Here is an 18,204-nt window from a genome sequence, read left to right on the forward strand (position 1 = left end):
GAAAAGGTCACAAAATCACAACTCTGTACCAGTAAACAAAATTACTCAATTAAAGCTGCTGAAGAAGTAAAAAGAGAGCATAAATTACTACTATAATAAGAGTTTTAAAGGAGCAGAAGAGTGGTAGTTGCAGTTAAGGATATGCCTTAAAAATATCTTTAAAAGTTTGCTTGGATAGTGCTAGCTAGCAATGTGTGCTTTATTCCAAAGTGCCAGCCTATATTTTTGGATCATCTTTCAGGACTGAAACAATATAAGGCAATTAATGGTGTTTTGTGACCTTCTGCACCAGCAGTCCATCTTTTTGGCATTGAAACTGATTTTGCCCAGCTTGGCATTTTATCACCCAAGAGTGTGTGGGGAGACCCAAAGCAGCACCTTTCACAGCAGCAGTGGAATGATTTAATTCAGTCACACTGTACTTCAAATTCACCACTTCCTACAAGCTGATGAGACAAACCTCTTCTTTGCTTAATGTCACATAAGGTACATTGAAAAGCTGTGAAGAGACAGATGTTCTATATCTTCACTTCATATGCAAAAACCTGTTATATCCTCTATTTGCATTCAATTAGAACTCAGATCCTGATGAATATCTAATGTAGGAAATGGGGAAAAGATTTGCCATTGAGCATATGCTTTGCTTGCAGTGGATCTCTCTAACCTGCTATTGTCTTCCTGCAGTATTTGGTCATTTTTGCTGTATTGTTTACACCTCATGCACAGAGGTGAAGGGTGTTAACAGGTGAAAATTGGAGTGAGGTTCCTGGTTTTAAAAATGTTACCTTTTCTCATTGCACAGGGTTCTGGATGAAGTGCTGTTTCTTTTAGACAGCCATTGTGCAGTTGGAAAATTTCCCTTACTAAGTGGATCTGTTTAAGGACTGACGTGCTATAGTATTATGGAATCACAGAATTGTCAGAGTTGGAAGGGACCTCTAGAGATCATCTAGTCCAGCTCCCCTGCTAAAGCAGGATCCCCTGGAGCACATTAATTACTCAGGGCTGATTCAGGCAGGTCTTGAATTTCTCCAGACACGGAGACGCCACAACCTCCCTGAGCAGCCTTTTCCAGGGCTCCGTCACCCTCACCATAAAGAAGTTTTTCCTCATATTTAAATGGAACTTCCTATGTTCCAGCTTGTGTCTGTTGCCCCTCATCCTATCACTGGGAACTACTGAAGAGAGTCTGGCTCCATCTTCCTTGCACCCACCCATTGTAGGCATTAATAAGGTCTCCCCTCAGCCTTCTCTGCTCCAAGCTAATTACTTCTATATTAATTCTCTCTATCAATATAGATCTCGTGAAGCCCACAATTTTCTTGGTAATGCAGAGAATATGATGAGGAACTGAGAAGCTGTAAAACTGTATTGTTGTCAATAAGGGAAGGTTCACATTAGAAGTATAATATGAAGCAGAAGTGGCAGACTCTTCCAGAACAGATGCTGTTATTCCTGTCACCCTGTAAGAGCATGCATAGAGGGGTCTTATAGTATCCTGGGAGAGATGTTGATTGTTCAGAGCCCTAGATGTTAGACAGGAATAAGCAAAGCAGCTTTTTTCACTGCAATGTAGGGTTTCCTGAACTTCTGGGGATAATGATAGAAATCTCTTACCCTCCTAAACTTGGATATGATTAGAAACTTGTTTTGTTACATTTTTCCATCCTCTTTTCTTCTCTGTGGACCACCTCCATTACACATTGAGGAACACTTGACATTGGTTTATTTTTACTCGTTTGTCTTTGCTTTCATGCTTTGTAAGTTAAGCCATCCTCACACTGAGTTAATGCATGGACACAAAAGGGAAATCTCAAGTGTATTCTTAGGTGCTTTGCAAACTTAGGCAAGTGGTTGTATATTACTTGCACATGCCTCAAGTTGTGAATGTGTTTTTTTTTCTTCCTGCCATTGTGATGCTATTTAACGATTTTAAGAAAATATAAAAGTACAACTAGGTGAAATGATGAAACTAAGTCACCTATAGTTGCCTATTCCTTGTGTTTTCTCCAGGAATCTCTGGTACAAAAACAAATTTAAGGAAAGAGGTTTTTTCCATCCAACAAGATTAAGTGCCTTAAAAAAATCTGTCACAGTTTCCTGTGAAGATAATAGGTATTTCAGATAATTGCATCAGTTATTTCTGGACAGTTCCTTTTTTTGAGACCCTGTAAAAAGCAGGCTGAAAACCCCAGAGTCAATGATTCTGTTGGTAGCAACAGCCCATCTCCGGCTGAAATAATTCCTGGTGCCCCTTGGCCTATCTCCTAGTATGTCAAAAACTGTGAAAAGTGAACCCAGCAGGCTGAGGACATGCTGAACTGGCTTGTGGCTATATATGGTTCTGATGTATATGTTAGGAAAGGACTTGACAGAAATCTGCCAAGTGGCTCATCCAACCAGAATACCAATGCACTATTGCTGTAGCTCATTTTGACAGATTACCTGAGGATCTGGGGGTGAGGTGAAAGGGAATTATTTTTTTTTCTGTTTTTTTGAAAAGTGTAGAGTTCCTAGTAGTCTGAAGAGGAAAAACATGTGAAACATCCAGATAAAGGAAATGAAATAGTGAATCAAGGGTGATAAAGGGGACAAAGAGAACTATGCTATAGGAATCATGATAACATCTAGTTGTTAAAAGAGCCCAGCATACTGCAGTCAATGCAGCGGGGTTATTGGCAGGATCTGATTTGTAGCAGGAGCAGCTTGAACTGCTGTCACTCCACCTGCTCCTAGAATTTAAAAAGCATGTGAACGTTTATCTTGGGTGCTACTTATTTAAGAGTGGATGTTGAAATGCATAAATACACTCTAGAATTACAGTGGCAGATCCAGCCAGAACACTCAGTCCTGTCCAGGAGAATGCAGCCAGCAGAGCTGTCCCTTCTCCCGTGAGTTTTCCCGACTGGCAGACACGGAGCTAAACCCCCGCCATGGCGAGGGGAGGGCAGCCACCAGATGGAGCCTGCTGGGGAGACCCGCCTAGAGAACATCTATCGCAGGTCTTGCTGCTTCAGTGAGACCAACAACAGGACTTGTGAGCTGTTATTGAGCCCAGACTCTCAGAATGGTGGGACGTGTGCTGTGCTGATTTGTGTGTGTGGGTTCAAGCTCACCGAGAAGAGCAGCAGGCATGCTAGCAGCTGCTGGCTCGGAACTACCTACAGAATAAAAACTTAATCCAGCTGGGAACAATGACCAGATTCCCACTGACTTTTAAAAGAATCAGAATTTCTCTGAGAGTGTAGTAATGGTTTACAGTGGCATGTACAGCCTTAAAGGATACAGTCTTCACTGTTGTCTTGTATTTTCATTTTACTAACTTCTGCCACAGAAGAAAATAGATCTAATAAATGCCTGCTGGTGTAGCCCTAATAACCTGTGCTTATCTTTAACTGAAGTAGAGAAGTAATGATTCAGTTTGGTATAGATTAATAGCCGTTCCCTCCTTTGATGGCTGGCAGACTTCACTGATTTTAATTTTCTCCTTGGAAGGCTGCTTACAGCTGGAATTTGGGGTGTTACTTTTTAAAATGTACATAGCATTTTGGTTCTTTGCTCAGGAATTAAGTTCGCTTTTTACATCCGCACTGTAAAAATCAAGAGCACCAGTAGACCTGTAACATTTTGAGTTGTTACACAGAGAGTTGTTTTATGTGATCCTATAAAGCACGGGGAGGTTAAGAAGTCCCCAGTGCAGCCACAAGAAAAGGACAAAAATTGAGAGTTACATTCCTCTTCCTTTTTGTCATCCTGCTTTTTCATTTTCTCAACAAGGAATGGAGGGGATCAGCTTTACCTTAATTCAGAAATGTAATAATAATAGAAGGCTGAGCTGACAAAAACAAAAGAACACCAACTTGTTAATACTCTGTTCCTGGGAAATGGCAGCGTTTTTAGCACTAGGCAGTAACTTTCCAAAGGTTGCACAAGAACCACGGTGGTACTGCGGGAGCGGTGTGACCGCCGGGCCGGGCGTGGCGGCTACACGTGGTGCGGGAGCAGAGCCGCTTGCTGCACCGCACCCGCCTGATGGCTGAAACCAACCTGAAGAGAAAGTAAACCAAAGATATTCTCAGATTGTATTCTCAGCTTACTGCCAGGGAGGTCCTAGTGGCATTCCGTCCCTTTCTTCCCCGTCCTGCCACAGCTCCCCGGGGACTGGGAGGTGCTCTGCCACGGCACCGGTCCTGAAGATGCCGTGACATCTTGTAACGTGCCGCGCACGGCAGCCCAGGTGCTCCCCGGGGCGCGCTGCGCTGTTCAGCCCGCAGGAGAGCGGCTACACCGCGCCCTGACCTCGAGCCGGGCAGAGAGCCAGCCCCGCGGCCCAGGGCCTGGGCCGGGTTTGCTGTCGGTGCCGCGGCGGGAGGAGGCGGCGACGGCACCGCCTGTTGCCGAGCGCCCGCGGGCTGCACGGGGCGAGCGCGGGAGCCGCCGCAGGGGCCGGTGTAGCGGGCCGAGCCGGGCCTGCCGCGCCGCCCGGGGCCTGCCGCGCCGCCCGGGGCCTGCCGCGCCGCCCGGGGCCTGCCGCGCCGCCCGGGGCCTGCCCCGCAGCCCGGGGCCTGCCCCGCAGCCCGGCACTGCCGCAGCCCGGGGCCTGCTGCAGCCCGGCACTGCCGCCGCGCGGAGAGGAGGGCGGGCTCGGCGGGGCCGGCAGCAGCGCCGGCGGGGCGCCCTGGGCGGGCCGGGCAGCGCGGGGTCCCCCCGCCGTCGCGCTCCTCCCCCCGGTGCCGCCGCCGCGTCCCGCCCTCCCGCGAGCTGGGCGCGCCGCGCGCTGAGGTAGGCGGCCGGGAGGGAGGGAAGGAAGGGCCGCGGTGCCGGCCCCGCTGTCTCCTCCGCTCCCCGGGGGCTCCTGCCCTTCTGTCAGCGGCGTTTGCGTTCTCGGCGGCCGGGAAGGTTCCAGAAAAGGGCGGCTGCGGCAGCCGGGCGCTGCGGGGAGCGGGGCCGCCGGCGCGGTTCGGTGGGTGCCGGGGCTGCTCCGGGAGGGCCGCGGGGAGCGCGGGGGTCTCCGGGCCGGGCCCACCCTCCCGGCCGGACCCGCCGCACGGGCCTCCGGGACCCGCCCGGGGCGTTGTTTGGGTGCGGTGAGAAGAGCGTTCAGAGGGAACCGAGCTCTCCGTTAGCTCTGATTCATTTATTTCCCCCCAAGTTTCGTTGCGGCTGTGTCATTGTTTCACCGATAGTCAACCTGAAACTGGCTTGTAGGAGAATGAAGCGTATCTGAAGTATCATTAAATTTCGGGTGTTTGAAAGGGTTTATAGTTGTGCTTTAGGCTCAGTCTGTTTTAGCAGTGAAGATTTTAATGAATTTTAAAACATTCAGAACGTTGATTAATTGTAATGAGCTGAAGTTTCTGCTTTTACAGTGAGTCAGGGAAAGCATCTTTAGTGTTCAGGCCTAGTTCAGATTTTGAAGGTACATTTCAGTGTTCTGAGCCGCCTGTCTCTGCAGGGAACTGGCTCTGCTATTCGTGTTTTCCAAGTGTTGGCTCTTTTCTTTCTTAACTGAAAGTCTGGAAGTTTTGGTTTCATTATCAGATAGCTGATGCAAGCAGCCTGTAACTTTCTTTTTAAATTACTGCTTTTAAAATGCAGAAGCTGGCTAGGATCTCAAAAAAATGTGAGGGCTGAAGAAGTCATGGCCAGTCTCTCTTAGGTAATTTTGTAATTTAGCAGTTTAGGTAAGTGGGATAATTTTCTTTAATCTTGGTGGAAGGAGATAATTCCCACTGAATATTTGCCTGCGTTTTTAGGCATCTAAGAGCTCATCATCAGCTCCCAGGTTCCTAAAAGTGGTTTGTTCATACAGTGAGTAAATTTGTTGCCTCTTTTTAAAATAAACTAACTAAATGCTCTGATAGATGTACATGCTTTGATAAATACAGAAAAAAAAAAAAGTAAGCAGTGCTTTTAAGGTCACAGTTCTTACAAAACAATATTAAAGTGCATTTCAGTTGAATTCAGATTGTCTAGCAAATACAGGAGTTTCTTACCATCTCCTAATATAATTGAAACTCAGTTGAACATCTGAATAAATGTATGTCCAGTAACATGTTACTACAATCCATATTTTTAGATGTTGTGAATCCTCCTGGTTGAGAAAAGACACGTACAAAATACTGAGATAAGAAAGGCAATTGGCAGGGTTTAATCTTTACTCCAATAAGTAGAAATGAATTCTTGTTAAAATAACTGAAAATTACAAATGGAGAGCAGGGTTAAAACTGGAATATTTAAACAAACTTTTACTGGCTGCTGATTCTAGTAATTGAAATCAGACAGACCATTTTAAACACTAGGCTGGGCTCTAAAGGTATGATTTTCAGAAAGGGATTTAGGAGCACAAATGCTGCTCCAGCCAACATATGTGTGTGAGCCAGCAATGAGATGGTCCTCCCTTATATATAGGAATTAATATCTTTATTTTTTGCCCATTCACCAGCTATTATTGAAATAGTTAATGAACTTCTGGCCAGTTTAATCGTCAAGTCTGATCCTTGTGTACACTGTTGTTTGTGAAGTTGTGTTCTTTAGTCTGAGTTCCTGAGTGCTTTGCATTTGATTTTACTCTAGTGCTGATCGCATGTTTATTATAAGAAGTTGCAGTACAGCTAGAGTTGTTGCTGTACAGTTGAGAGAGAAGAAATCATCCTGGAATGTCTCCTGCACATCTCTGCTTGTATAAATATTTGCTGTTATCTTGAAGTTTCAGTTTGAAGATCTACACAGATCATGTGTATGCTTCTTAGCAGTTGTATGGAGATTCTTAACCCATGTTCTTGCTCATCACTTTGTGATGTCCACCAAGATAGAAGTTAGCTCCTGGTAAGAGGATTTAGATATGTGTCTTCATCTCTTTGTGGCTTTGGAATTTGTCCTGTAGGTGCTTGTTGTTCTGTGTACGTTCATATTTTGGGAATGCTTACTGGAGAGTCTACTCCATTAACTCAACAGAAGGTTGTAAGGAGCAGTGAGGACAGCTCAGCTGTGGGCCAGGTTAGAATATATGGTGTATATATATATGGTATACTGGTTAGAATGTGGACATCTCAGGTTGTGTTCATTTTTCTTCAAGTGTAACAGTGAGCCCAGAAGATAAAACAGCTCTTCCATTTACAGGAATGTTGGGGGATGCTAAACAGGAAGGAGCTGAAATGAGGTTCACAACGTTGATTAATCTGGGGACCCTCTTTGGTTGTTGTCCCAAAATGGGGTTGGTTTACCTGGTGTTCAAGTCAGTCACTCACAGAGTGGGTGAGGGTTTTCAAGCAGAGGCCAGTATCTTAACTTCTGGAGATGTGGTTTTCATATTATAATTAGTCAAGTTCAGCTAAAGGACATCTTTTCAGCTGATTCATGCAGTATGGCCAAGCTTCTTGGGCAGTTGTCCCACTAAAGTTCCTAGTACCTGGTTTGAGGTCTGCATGTTTCTTCTATCCCATTTTCTAGTCAAAAGATTATTTACATCAGTTACATATTTTTGGGTTTAAGTTAATTAAGAATTACATCCATAATGATTTTGACATCATGGTTGTTTGTGTCAATAGAACTTTCAGTGAGTTGGGTACAATGTGATTGTTTTGTTGGTTTAGTTGTTTCTGTGACATTTTTTTTCTTAAGAAGTAATAAACTACTTCTGAGAAGAATGTAATTTTTAGTAAAAACCTACTGGTTGTAGGTTGAACAATGAGATACAAACACATGATGTTCCTTTGGATAGGTGGAGCAGGATCATTGCTCACTTTGCTCCCCAGTCCTTTGGGTGAGGGAAGGGAGAGCATAATCTAGCTTAGTCAGAGAGAAGTACAGTGTCTAACATCTCAGATGAGGACAGAGAGAAGAGGAACGCAGCCACTGAATTGCAGTAGAACAACAAAAAAAAGGAAGGCCTGTTGTACAAGAAAGCTTGGTTTCTTGGTGACTTCAGTTTCCTTAACTCTTGCTGTTTTTTTTCCTTGCAGTGCTGAATAATTCTTCATGCCATATGAAGTCAGTAGGAGCTGTGAGTACTCAGCATTTCTGAAAGCTGGGCACAATATCATGAATGTCACTGATACTTTTATCCCTCCATTAGTGCAGACCCAGTATTTTACATGCCTAGTGTTTCTTAATGTCTGGGTGGATTCTGTGGAAAATAATTTGAAACTAGAATTATATTGCACTTTTGTTTACTCGTCAGTTACCCAATCAAAGTTTATAAATACTTCTGGCTGTCATCTGGTTCTACCTCTGACACATTAAATTTACAGCTCCTTAAAATCTGGGGTAGGATTCTTGCTCCCTTGTAGTTCACTGGCATTTTCAAATATGCCTAGTGATTCTGATCATTAAATCGTATCTTCATGCTCCACACTCTTGCAGTTGGCTTCTTACAGACCTTGACAGTCTGTGAAATATTAGAGCTTTGCAGCTGCAGAGCATTGTAAGCCTTTTGTTTGATTTCCTCAGCCTAAAGTTAACTGTCTGTCTGCAGATTTTGTTTAATTTTTTTTTTCCTGTGGCTCCTTGTCCTAGTAGCAGGTTATATTTTTTTGTGGAGTGTCTGTGCTGCAACTTGGTAATGTATTGTTAAAATATCCTGCTTTCATGGCCTGTTGTGTGTGGTTAAAAAAAAAAATACATGCTCAGTGAAAATTGTCTGATGGAGTACCTTGAGTCTTCATCAGAACCTGAAATTTTCAAATAAATTTGCAACAGTGTGACTTTGTAAAGGCCTCTGCATTATTGGTCCACTCATCTGTCTTTGCACTGAATGTAGGAATCTCTGTGATTACTTGATCTGTGTGTGGTTTATGTTTTAATGACTCTCACTAGTGCTCAGTATCTATGGTTTTTAAAAGACAAAACTTGTATGTTCTATGCATCAGCTACTGTATTTATTGAAATTCTCTAGAAAATACTCATAGAAAATACTTGTAGTAGTTGAGAGAAGATGAGTGCTCCTTTTAATGGCTTTGAGACTTTTTGAGTGTGATGCTCACATTTGGAATTAAGCAGGAATGGCTCTGCTGTGCCAAGGACCTTCTTCTAATCAAGCAAAAAAACCTCAAATAAATACTTACTTTGTGAGTGGAAATTCCCTTTGGGGAAATTGGGTAGGTGAGTAAAACAGTAAAAGAATTTACTATGGAAAAATATTTACAATTGCTTGAGTTGCAGTATGTTTCTGCTTTACCTCAAGACTAATACGTTATGAATTTGTGTGTTCACACTGTGTACACCACCAGATAGCAGTGTGAGTCCTGTTTTCATTATGGTTCTGGTTTTTTTTTTCACTCTTAATCCAATTGAACTTTTGATCTAGTTGTGAAAGAGGTTTTTTATTTATTCAGAGAAACCCTAGAGATCACCTTTGCACTGCTGGAGATGCCATGTCACCACAAGGAAACTTCCTGGTCTGGTGGATGGAGTAATTAATGAAGGTGGCTTTCTGTGGACAGCCAACTTCTATGAACTGCAGAAACATGATGCATGTTGCTTAGGCCGAGCCTTCATGCTGAAGGTGAGGTGTTCACTGGAATTAGCCCAAAGAGAAGGCAAATTAGCATTCAGGTGGTTGGGTTAGTCCAAGGTTGTGCTGAGGAGGTACAGGACCAGCATGAATCAGTTGTATCTCACTGAGGGGAGGAACTGAATCCTGGTGCACTTAAGGTTCTCAGTGCTGTGAATGTTGCTCTGAGTGGCAATCTGCTCATCTTTTGTTAAGAAGGTAAAAAATACTTAATGTTCTCATTTTCCAACAGTTCTAGGCTTAGCAGTGTGAGCTGTACCAGTTGTATCTTTTGGGTCTGGGTTCATTTTTTTCTTTACTGCTCTAGGATGAATAGATCACCTATTTGTTTATTATTTTGAGCCTTAATTATATTGAATTGCATAACTCTGGAAGCAAAATGTTTCACTTCAGCGTCACTAACCAGCACACACTGTTGTTCTGATACACTGCGGTGTCATAAGCCTACCAAAAACCCAAAAGCAACAGTGGTACATGAACTTTGTTTCTCTAAGACTGGCAGGAGCATGACTGAAGTAGTGAGCAAAATGCAACTATGTGATAGGTTTCCTGCTGTGCCTCTGCAGTTAAGGAGCTTGTGTGGTCCCTTTGCAAAAAAACAGGGACTGGTTCAGTGTCAGCAGTGTATGGATACTGCAGCGGCACGGGTGATTTGGAGTCAGCCATCTTGGTGGAAAAGAGAGGTTTCGCCTTCACAGATGTTAATTTTTATTGCAAAAATGTGTGTGATACAGTTCCACTTTGCACTGAGTTGGCTTGGGCTGAGAAAGTATTGCACATGCACTGAGGTGAAAAGTGTTCTATAGACCAGAAAACCAAACACCGGTTCGATAGTAATAACGTTACGTGTACAACAATTAACCTCTCCCTTTTGTGTATATGTGATTATATTTTTAAACATGTTAAATACTTTTTTGTCTTTCCCTGCAAGCCCTTTCCTCAGTTGGTGTGCAGAATGGAAGGTATTTACTTAATGAGCAAGCTTTTTCTTACTGTTCAGTGCTAAGTTCTTGGACCTTATTTCCTGAACAATCCCGGCAGCTCTGCTGTGGGGATGGAGTTTCTTAATGTCACTTTATGGATTTTCCTCTGATCTCATTGGTCTGAACCCATGTCTTTAATTAGTACAGAACCTATTTTTGCAACATGAGGTGTGCGTATTTTTAGTGTCTCTGTTCTATCGTTACAATAGTTGCTAAAGTCAGAAGTATCCACTTCCTTTGCCAAACTGAAAGCCAAAGATGGATTTTTCAGTGCTTGGCGTTGTGTAACACTGTACTCAAGCAGAGTTGCATTTGAGTTTCATTGTTATTTTTTGAGGGGTCAGCATTTGTGCAAATATCTCTTGAGATTGCAGGATGGGTGCCTGGAAAAGCTGGAGCGTAGTAAGCACTTCTAAAAGGTTTGACTCAAGTGACTGACTTAACAGCAAGCAAACATTGGGTGCAAAATAAGGGGTAAAATTTTTTTCTTCAGGTAGAATCTCTTGTTTTTTTAAAGCAGAGGAGCTGTACTGTCTTTTTGTGCTGCCTCTTTTGCTCACTACCCTGCTGAGGCATGTGTTTGCTTCTGTTATGCTTCCCGGTTCACCTTACACATACAGCCCTGTACTTCTGACACCCTGTCTCCAGAGCTCCCCATTTATTCCCCGTCCCAGGTCTTGCCTCTGACTCCTGAAAACTTTTCCCTTCCTCAGATTCTTCTCACTTGCTACAGGCAGTCTCCTGCCTTCAGAAATCAGTGGAAAAGTGTTTTAAGCGTGTAACAATACAGGGAGAATAACTGATATGTGAAAACAACTGATTTGTGGCAAGAATTAGGACAAAGAGAAAATACCTGCTATATTTGTCAGTTACAATCTGCTAGTTGCAGAAGAGTGAGGTTCTGATTTGTCTTTTTCTGGAGCTGTGGGTGATGCTGAATGCATGTGGCAATTGCTCAAGGCAAAGGCAATGTGTTGTAGAACTCGAGAGAAACTTTCTTAAGTCTCAGCTGGTGCTTGCTCTTTTTCTGATCTGCACTGTGGTTTCACTTAATTTTCAGTGATCTTTAGTTGTTTGCGAATGGGGTTTTTTTCCCAGAAATGAAAGAGAAGGCCATTTTTTTTGTTTCCTGTCTTGAGTGTGCCTCTATGTTTTATTCTCAGAGACTTCTGAACTCTTGTATGTTCTTAAAAGTCATTTAGCAGCAAGATTTAGTCCCTTGCAGTGATCACAAGGTAACTTAAAACATCTTTTCCAGGATCTTAGCTCGCCAAGATGCCCATCGATGTTGATGGTGTGATGCAACTGTTCTGCCATCTCTCTGAGGAGAAGGGGATGAAAGCTGCTGTCAAACACTCTGGTCGAGGAGCATTGCTGGCGGGTGCAACAGCTTTTGTTGGGGGTCTGATGGGAGGTCCACCAGGCATCGCTGTAGGTAGGTGTGTTCTACTTTAGGAACAAGAAGTGTGGTAAGTCTGAGTGAAGAAACAAGCCTGTGTAGTAGGTGTGGGTGGAAAGAAAGGGATGTGCAGTGCTGAAATTTCACGTAACTGAGTTTTCACAAGATGCCGTTTTATGTGTTGGATTTTTAGAAGCAAGTTGTGCATCAGGAAAGCATGTGTCAATGTTTCCTTCTAGGTTGATAGAGACCTTGCTGACCTTGATTGCTGTGGGGCAATCAAGGAAAGCCATCCAGAGGTCTGAGGCTGAGATGGTGGCACCTTTGAAACCCTTGGAACAAGTTGGCGTGTAGAGCTCTGGTTCCCATCTGCTGGGGTGCACCAGTGTCTGAGGTGTGGGATGAAACAGAGCAAGCTAACAGGCTTGGAGCTCCTTGGTGTGGGCTCTGCTCCACTGCTGCGGTGGGGAGTGAAGAGGAGAGCAGAGGGTCAGGGGCAAAGGAGCGCAAGAAGTAGCAGTGGAGGGGGTGTTGATGCCTGGTGGCACAGAAAAAAGGAAATAGGGGTGTAAAGCAAGGGTGAGTAAGTATTCTTAAGTCAGCCTTAGCAAGGATCATCTTCCTAATGGTCTTATTAAAAGTTGTATCTATTTCTGTATTTTAAAAGTACCTGCTCTCCACTTCTTGGTGAACTTTTTTGCCTCTGGAAATTTGTTATTCCCTGTTACTTTGTGTTTTTTTCTTGTATGGAAAATTATAGGAAGGTCATAGTCAAACAGAAAAGAGTTGTCTCTCATCCATATTTCTTGAATTAAGAGAGTTGTCTTGTTTGAAAGATGCCTCATTTAACTTTTAAAATTGTCAAGGTAAATGACCCTGGGTCTTTAGTGGGTTTTAAGACAGTTACAGAGGCATTTTCAATCAAGTGCACTTCCACTTACACAAACAGCCTGGATAGGTGTGGGACTGCATAGCAAGGACTGTGCTTGTTGCTGCCTTACACCAAGAATTAGAGAATGAATTGCCTTTCATCTGCAATGGTCACTGGAGAAACTTGCAGCATATCGTGCTTTCTAAAGAGTGCTCTGTGAAGAATGGGTTGTGAATGTGTTGCTTGGGGAGAGAAAGTGTGATCATGTAACAAATCTTGTCTCAATAGACGGAACTTGCACATCAATACTTCTAGTGGCTTTTGCATTAAGAGCCCCTAAATCAGATATTGATGTTCCTGTAAAAGTTGCTTGAAGATTAATTCAGCCATCGTAGCCTTTCAAATATTTCTTTGGTATCATGGGAAAAAATTGCCAACTGAGTAAAATGTGCAAATTAAGGAAGTTTTGTCTAATGGAGAACTTGCATCCCTGAGAGTGCATAATGTTTTTTTAGGGGCAGATTCTGGTGTGGGAATTTTAGAAGCAGAGTCGGTTCTGACACCCCTCCATTGTCAGGGTTCTCCTTCCACCTGGATGTCATTGTCTCTGGGCAGCAGTGTCAGTTGTGTGAATTCCTGATGAAAAGCAATGTCTTGGAAGTTTGACTGGTAAATCCTTGAAAGGGAACAATTGTGTTTCTCAGCAGCAGCCACCACTTGGTGGATGAAAGCATGAATGTGTTTAATCCAAGGAAGCTGGTGTGTTTGGTCTCTGAGCACCTTCTGATGGGTGGACTTCATGGGAGTAGGAGTCTGCAGTGTGTGGCTCTACAGAACCAAAGAGCTTGGATTGTTCTGAGAATCTCTAGTAAGAGATTATGTGTTAAGAGCACTGATAAAGCAATTGTTGGTCATATGTTTTCCTTGGGCATGGTTTTATTTAGTAGTAGCACTTATTCTAAAGATACCAGTGCCCTAAGGAGTGTTATTTTGGTTTTGATTTCTAGCTTGAAGGTATTAACTTTGATTGTGTAAAGAGTTCCTTAGTGACTGGTGAGGATGTAAAAAGCTTTAAAAATCCTTGGTGTTCTGAACGTCGTGTATAAGCCTAGTTAAAGTAGATATATAGAACTCTGCATTGATTTCTAATAAAGGTGGGAACATTGTTGATGAGGGCTGTGGATAGAATTTCAGTTTTAACATTAACTTGTAAAGAGTAACATTTCTCTTTTTTCTAGGAGGAGCATTTGGTGGATTGCTTGGTGCCTGGATGACTGGAGGACAATTCAGGCCGGTCCCTCAGATTTTACTGGAACTGCCTCCTGCTGAGCAGCAGAAACTCTATGATGAAGCCATTGTTATTCTCAGGAACTTAGACTGGACTGATGTTGCTCAGCTGACTGCTCTTGTAATGGGAAATGCTACTCTCCAGCAGAAGTTGACAGCAGTGCTGATGAATTACCTCTCCAAAGAGCTAAGAGCAGAGATACAGTACAGAGAATAAACCTTCCCAGAGCAGGCTTTTTACAGTGTAAAGAATTTTATTCTGAATGTTGTAATTCTTCAACATAGCAATTACTAGTTATCAGTTTTAGTTAAGAATTTAGGAAGATCTAGGTATTATTCAGGAGTTGGGTTTTTATTTGTTTGTTTTGTAAGGAAAGTATTAAATTACTGCATTATCCTGACACTGACTTGCTGTGTAATTTTGAATTATTCTGCACTAGGACTGAATTCAAAATCACTGAAGGGAATTATGCTACACTTACACTAATGTGTTACTAAAATTTTTAAAGCCATTGTGTTTTATTTGGGAGATTTAATCCTGTTTGGCTAAGTGTTTTAATTTTCTTCAATGAATGACATATAGGTGCCAAAGTAGCTAGGGCACTTTGCAGAATTTTACTTACTGTTACAGTCCTGCATAAAAGAAAGTTATGAGAAGCTACATAATTCTACTGTGAAATGAAAGATCTCAGTCCTTAATTTATTCTTTGTTGCATTTTTATTGTAATTCTTGAGATAATTCTTGAGATATATAGGCCTTTCTGTAAGAAGTTAAGCCAATGCCTAAACAAGATTTAAAGCAACAGGTAAACAAACTACACATTTAGTAGTTCCTGATGTCTTAGAATGGGAAGGCATGGCAAGAATATCCTTTATAAAAAAATTAAAAATGGGGATCTGAATCTGCCATTTTTGTACGATCTGTAGGATTAGGGTTGTCATTTCAGTATTGATTTCTTGACTGAACCTGAACACCTAGTCCTCTGTTTTCATTAATATCTTCAGAAGAAGCAGCCTGTATTTCATTATAAAGTAAACTAACTCCTTAAGAACTGAGTACTGAAATTTGAGGAAGAAGACAGTCTTGTACTGGTCAGCCAGCAGCTGGCATTGGTGGTGTGAGATGACGTGCTGGCTGTAGTTGACACTATAAGCATCAAATGCAGTGTTGCCAAGTATCCCAGTCAGTTGTTCACTGTTTGTTTCAAGGCACTTGTAAGAAGACAAGTTTGTAAGTAGAAAAATGTGCAGGTGTACCTTCTTTTTTGTGTAAAAACAAATGAAACTGCTCTGATAATTTTGTTTTTCCACCAAAATAAATATTTATTTCTGTGTGTGATGAGGTTTCTAGAAGTTGAGGGTTAAATTATGAAGCTTTCAACTCAGAAGTTGCTATAGTATACATTTGATTAATTTACTTCTGCAGGTACAATTTGCCATTAATGAATTCCTGCCTGGAGTGCCAGGCAGTGATAGTTCTTCTTGTGAGTTGAAAACACTTTTTCAGTGACGGGAAAGTCAGATGGAAGTGAACAGTAAGTGGGCACCCCTTACCCTGTCATAGTTTGATAATGCCAAGCCTGGAATCAGTGTTTGTTCAGTTTCAAGGACAGATTACACACACTGCAGCTGGCTTTTTAAGGCTTTACATAGTCTGTATATCCATTTAAAAATACTATTTTTATTAAGGCAGTTACTTTTATTTGCATTTTTCTGGTTATTTCACAAATTGAATTCACTGTCTCCAAAACAGCACACTGCTAACAGCAGCACATGATTGAATGATACACTGGGATGGAGCCTGCCATCTTCTGATCAGCTCTTTAAATCCAGACATGAAAGAACTTGACATCTGATTGTAAAGCAGGCCATAGGAAGTATGTTGGTTTCAATTAGTTTATAACAGTATCCAGTATTTAAAGAGATCATTTGCAGATTTCAGAGTGGTTTCAGACATCTATCAGGACTCCTGTTTTACAGGTATTCATAAATTGGAGCCCAAATGTAGGTAGTGAATTGATTTTTATCACTCTTAACAGTGTCGTAACTGTGAATGGAGCTTAAACTAGGTGAGTCCTACTGGCCTCTGCATTACCCTTATTTATTAGGGTATTCATTCACATTTTTTTATTATACACATAGAAATTCTAAACTGGTTTTAATTACAATCTTCCAGCCTTCACTGTTGTATGAAGGGGACTTGTGTCATGGTTGCCAATAGAAGTTTAGTCCAAATAATTCAGAGTTCTGCATGGGCCAATCTACTTTATGTTAAACGCTGCTGCCCCTGAGCTCCCAAGAAGCTTAAGACTGTGCCACAGGGTAGGCACATTATAATAAATTTAACTTCCATTGGTTTTAAGATGAGTGAAGTAGAACCAGGAAGTAGTGAGTTGAATTCTGTTCTCTGTGTCGTTATTTAACAGGTTTGATCCTTGTGGAACTTCTTGGAAGATGGCAGGTACCTGATTTCAGAGCTGTAGCAATAGGTTTGCAGTTCAGTCTGAAACACGTTTCACTGCTGGTGATAGAACAAGAACAGAAAGTAGCTCAAGTCTTCATCTCAAGTGAGTTTGGACATACAAGAATTACAAAATAACCACTTCTGATTGAGGACACCCCAATGCATAACTACTGAGAGAGAAATGAGCGTGGCACCCCACAATGGTTTGTTGTTTGTATTTTAGTGCTTTCTGTCAGTTCATACTGTTGAATGCTGCAGAAGGATCAAATTCCACCTTTATTGCTCTGAGTGTGACCTATGCTATCGCGTGGAGGTCACCATGATGGTTGGTATGTAGCTTTTTGTAGGAATCTGGGCAAGTTAGAAGAAAGTTTCAGCAGATTTGATCATCTGAGGTGCATGAGAACGTGTTTACATCCATCTATTGCTGCTCTTTGGTAGAGACATGGCTGTCCACTGCTGCATCCCTTGTTGGTGCTGGAAACAGCCACAGCCAGGGGATGGCATCTTCTGAAATCCAATCCAGCTGCTTAATACCTGGGCTGAGTGTAAGGCACAGCTATTGCCTAGGAGACGAGGTACCAGTGTGCCAGCAGTTTTGGGAGGCAGCTGAAAGAGTCACTATGGGGAGATGTACAGATTTATATAAATAAACCATCTGTGATTCTGGTTATTAAGTTGGTTTTGTTGTAGATGTGACAAAATCAAGTTAGAGTTTTCACTGGCAGATGGTGTATTTTTAGTTAAATTTTTTTCCTCCCTATGTGTTAATTTTTTTTAATCTGTCTGATTTAAAAATAGAAAGTAAGCATGATTATAGTCTGTTAAGCTAGCAAAGAGAGGGAATATATGTATTTATTTTTTAAAGGCAATCCTGAGATAAAACATAGATCAGTAATTGAGATGTGCCATCTAGTGGCAATCAGATTATTTCTTCATTTTATCGAGATGGCATCAGTATATGGATAACACAGCTTTTTCCCTTAAAAGAAGGGTAAATTAGATTTTTGTTAGCTATCTGGTAAATTCCTGGGTTTAATGAATGTGCAGTAGTTTACAAATTATCAGCCTCGCTAGACTGGACTAGAATTCATAGTTGTTTTTCGGTGGTCACCGTTCGACTCAGGAAGGAAGTTGTCTTCTGTGATCTCTGAGTGTAGGTAGATATATGGGATGGAATATCTCTGGCCAATTTTGCTGTCTGTCTAATTCAGCCTCCTACGGGGGGGTCATAGATCTCCCCATAGTGTCTGAGCCAGCAGAGCAAAGATGTGACCTTGGAGACCAGCAGTTAGAAAAACCTTCCAGCTGTTACCAGCCCAAGCTGGGACACTTTGCTACTAGTTAAAAGAAGGCTTACTGAAGGAAAAAAAAAAAAAAACCAGTAAAAGGAAAAGTGGCTTCATCCTGGCTCAAACCATGACAGGTGATCATCATATGTGAGCTGTGACTGCACAAATACTGGCTGCAGCTGCATGTCACATTTAGTTACACTGAGAAAATACACAATCAGGCAGAGGAGCGTGGTTTTAACCTCAGGATTACTGAAAGACAAGTGGATTTTGTGAGCTAAGCAGCAGCCAGTTTGCGAAGACTGATTGACCACAGGTGTATTGGCAAGCCAGTAAAGAATAATTGCTTGTTTTTCAGGAGGTAGCATTTCTTTATTCAGTTTTATCACCTTGG

General features: G+C 42.2%; 2 protein-coding genes across 6 annotated transcripts in view; both read left to right on the forward strand.

The window, feature by feature from the left end:
* Positions 1 to 9,504, forward strand: part of LOC127389300 (uncharacterized protein F13E9.13, mitochondrial-like) — a 48,353-nt gene extending 38,849 nt beyond the window's left edge. For 2 of the 4 annotated variants that reach the window (XR_007890613.1, XM_051629668.1), the window contains 2 exons: positions 7,965 to 8,005; positions 9,336 to 9,504. Coding sequence is in view for 1 of the 4 variants with exons in the window: in XM_051629668.1 (XP_051485628.1) it covers positions 7,965 to 8,005; positions 9,336 to 9,416 (122 nt within the window). In the remaining 3 variants the exon portion in view is untranslated. Of the gene's footprint in view, positions 1 to 2,815; positions 3,379 to 7,964; positions 8,006 to 9,335 lie in introns of those variants that run through there. The other 2 variants (XR_007890612.1, XR_007890614.1) reach the window with 1 other exon arrangement.
* C11H19orf12 (chromosome 11 C19orf12 homolog) lies at positions 4,656 to 15,393 on the forward strand. 2 transcript variants are annotated; one of them, XM_051629674.1, is made up of 3 exons: positions 4,656 to 4,782; positions 11,756 to 11,932; positions 14,006 to 15,393. In XM_051629674.1, the coding sequence occupies exons 2-3, from the start codon at positions 11,773 to 11,775 to the stop codon at positions 14,269 to 14,271; spliced, it is 426 nt and encodes a 141-aa protein (XP_051485634.1). In that variant the 5' UTR covers positions 4,656 to 4,782; positions 11,756 to 11,772; the 3' UTR covers positions 14,272 to 15,393. The 2 variants fall into 2 exon arrangements, with proteins under 2 accessions (XP_051485634.1, XP_051485633.1); XM_051629673.1 differs by lacking the exon at positions 4,656 to 4,782 and adding an exon at positions 4,800 to 4,963.
* Positions 15,394 to 18,204: the final 2,811 nt, after the last annotated feature.

This window comes from Apus apus, chromosome 11 (genome assembly GCF_020740795.1).
Source record: "Apus apus isolate bApuApu2 chromosome 11, bApuApu2.pri.cur, whole genome shotgun sequence".
Taxonomy (NCBI): domain Eukaryota; kingdom Metazoa; phylum Chordata; class Aves; order Apodiformes; family Apodidae; genus Apus; species Apus apus.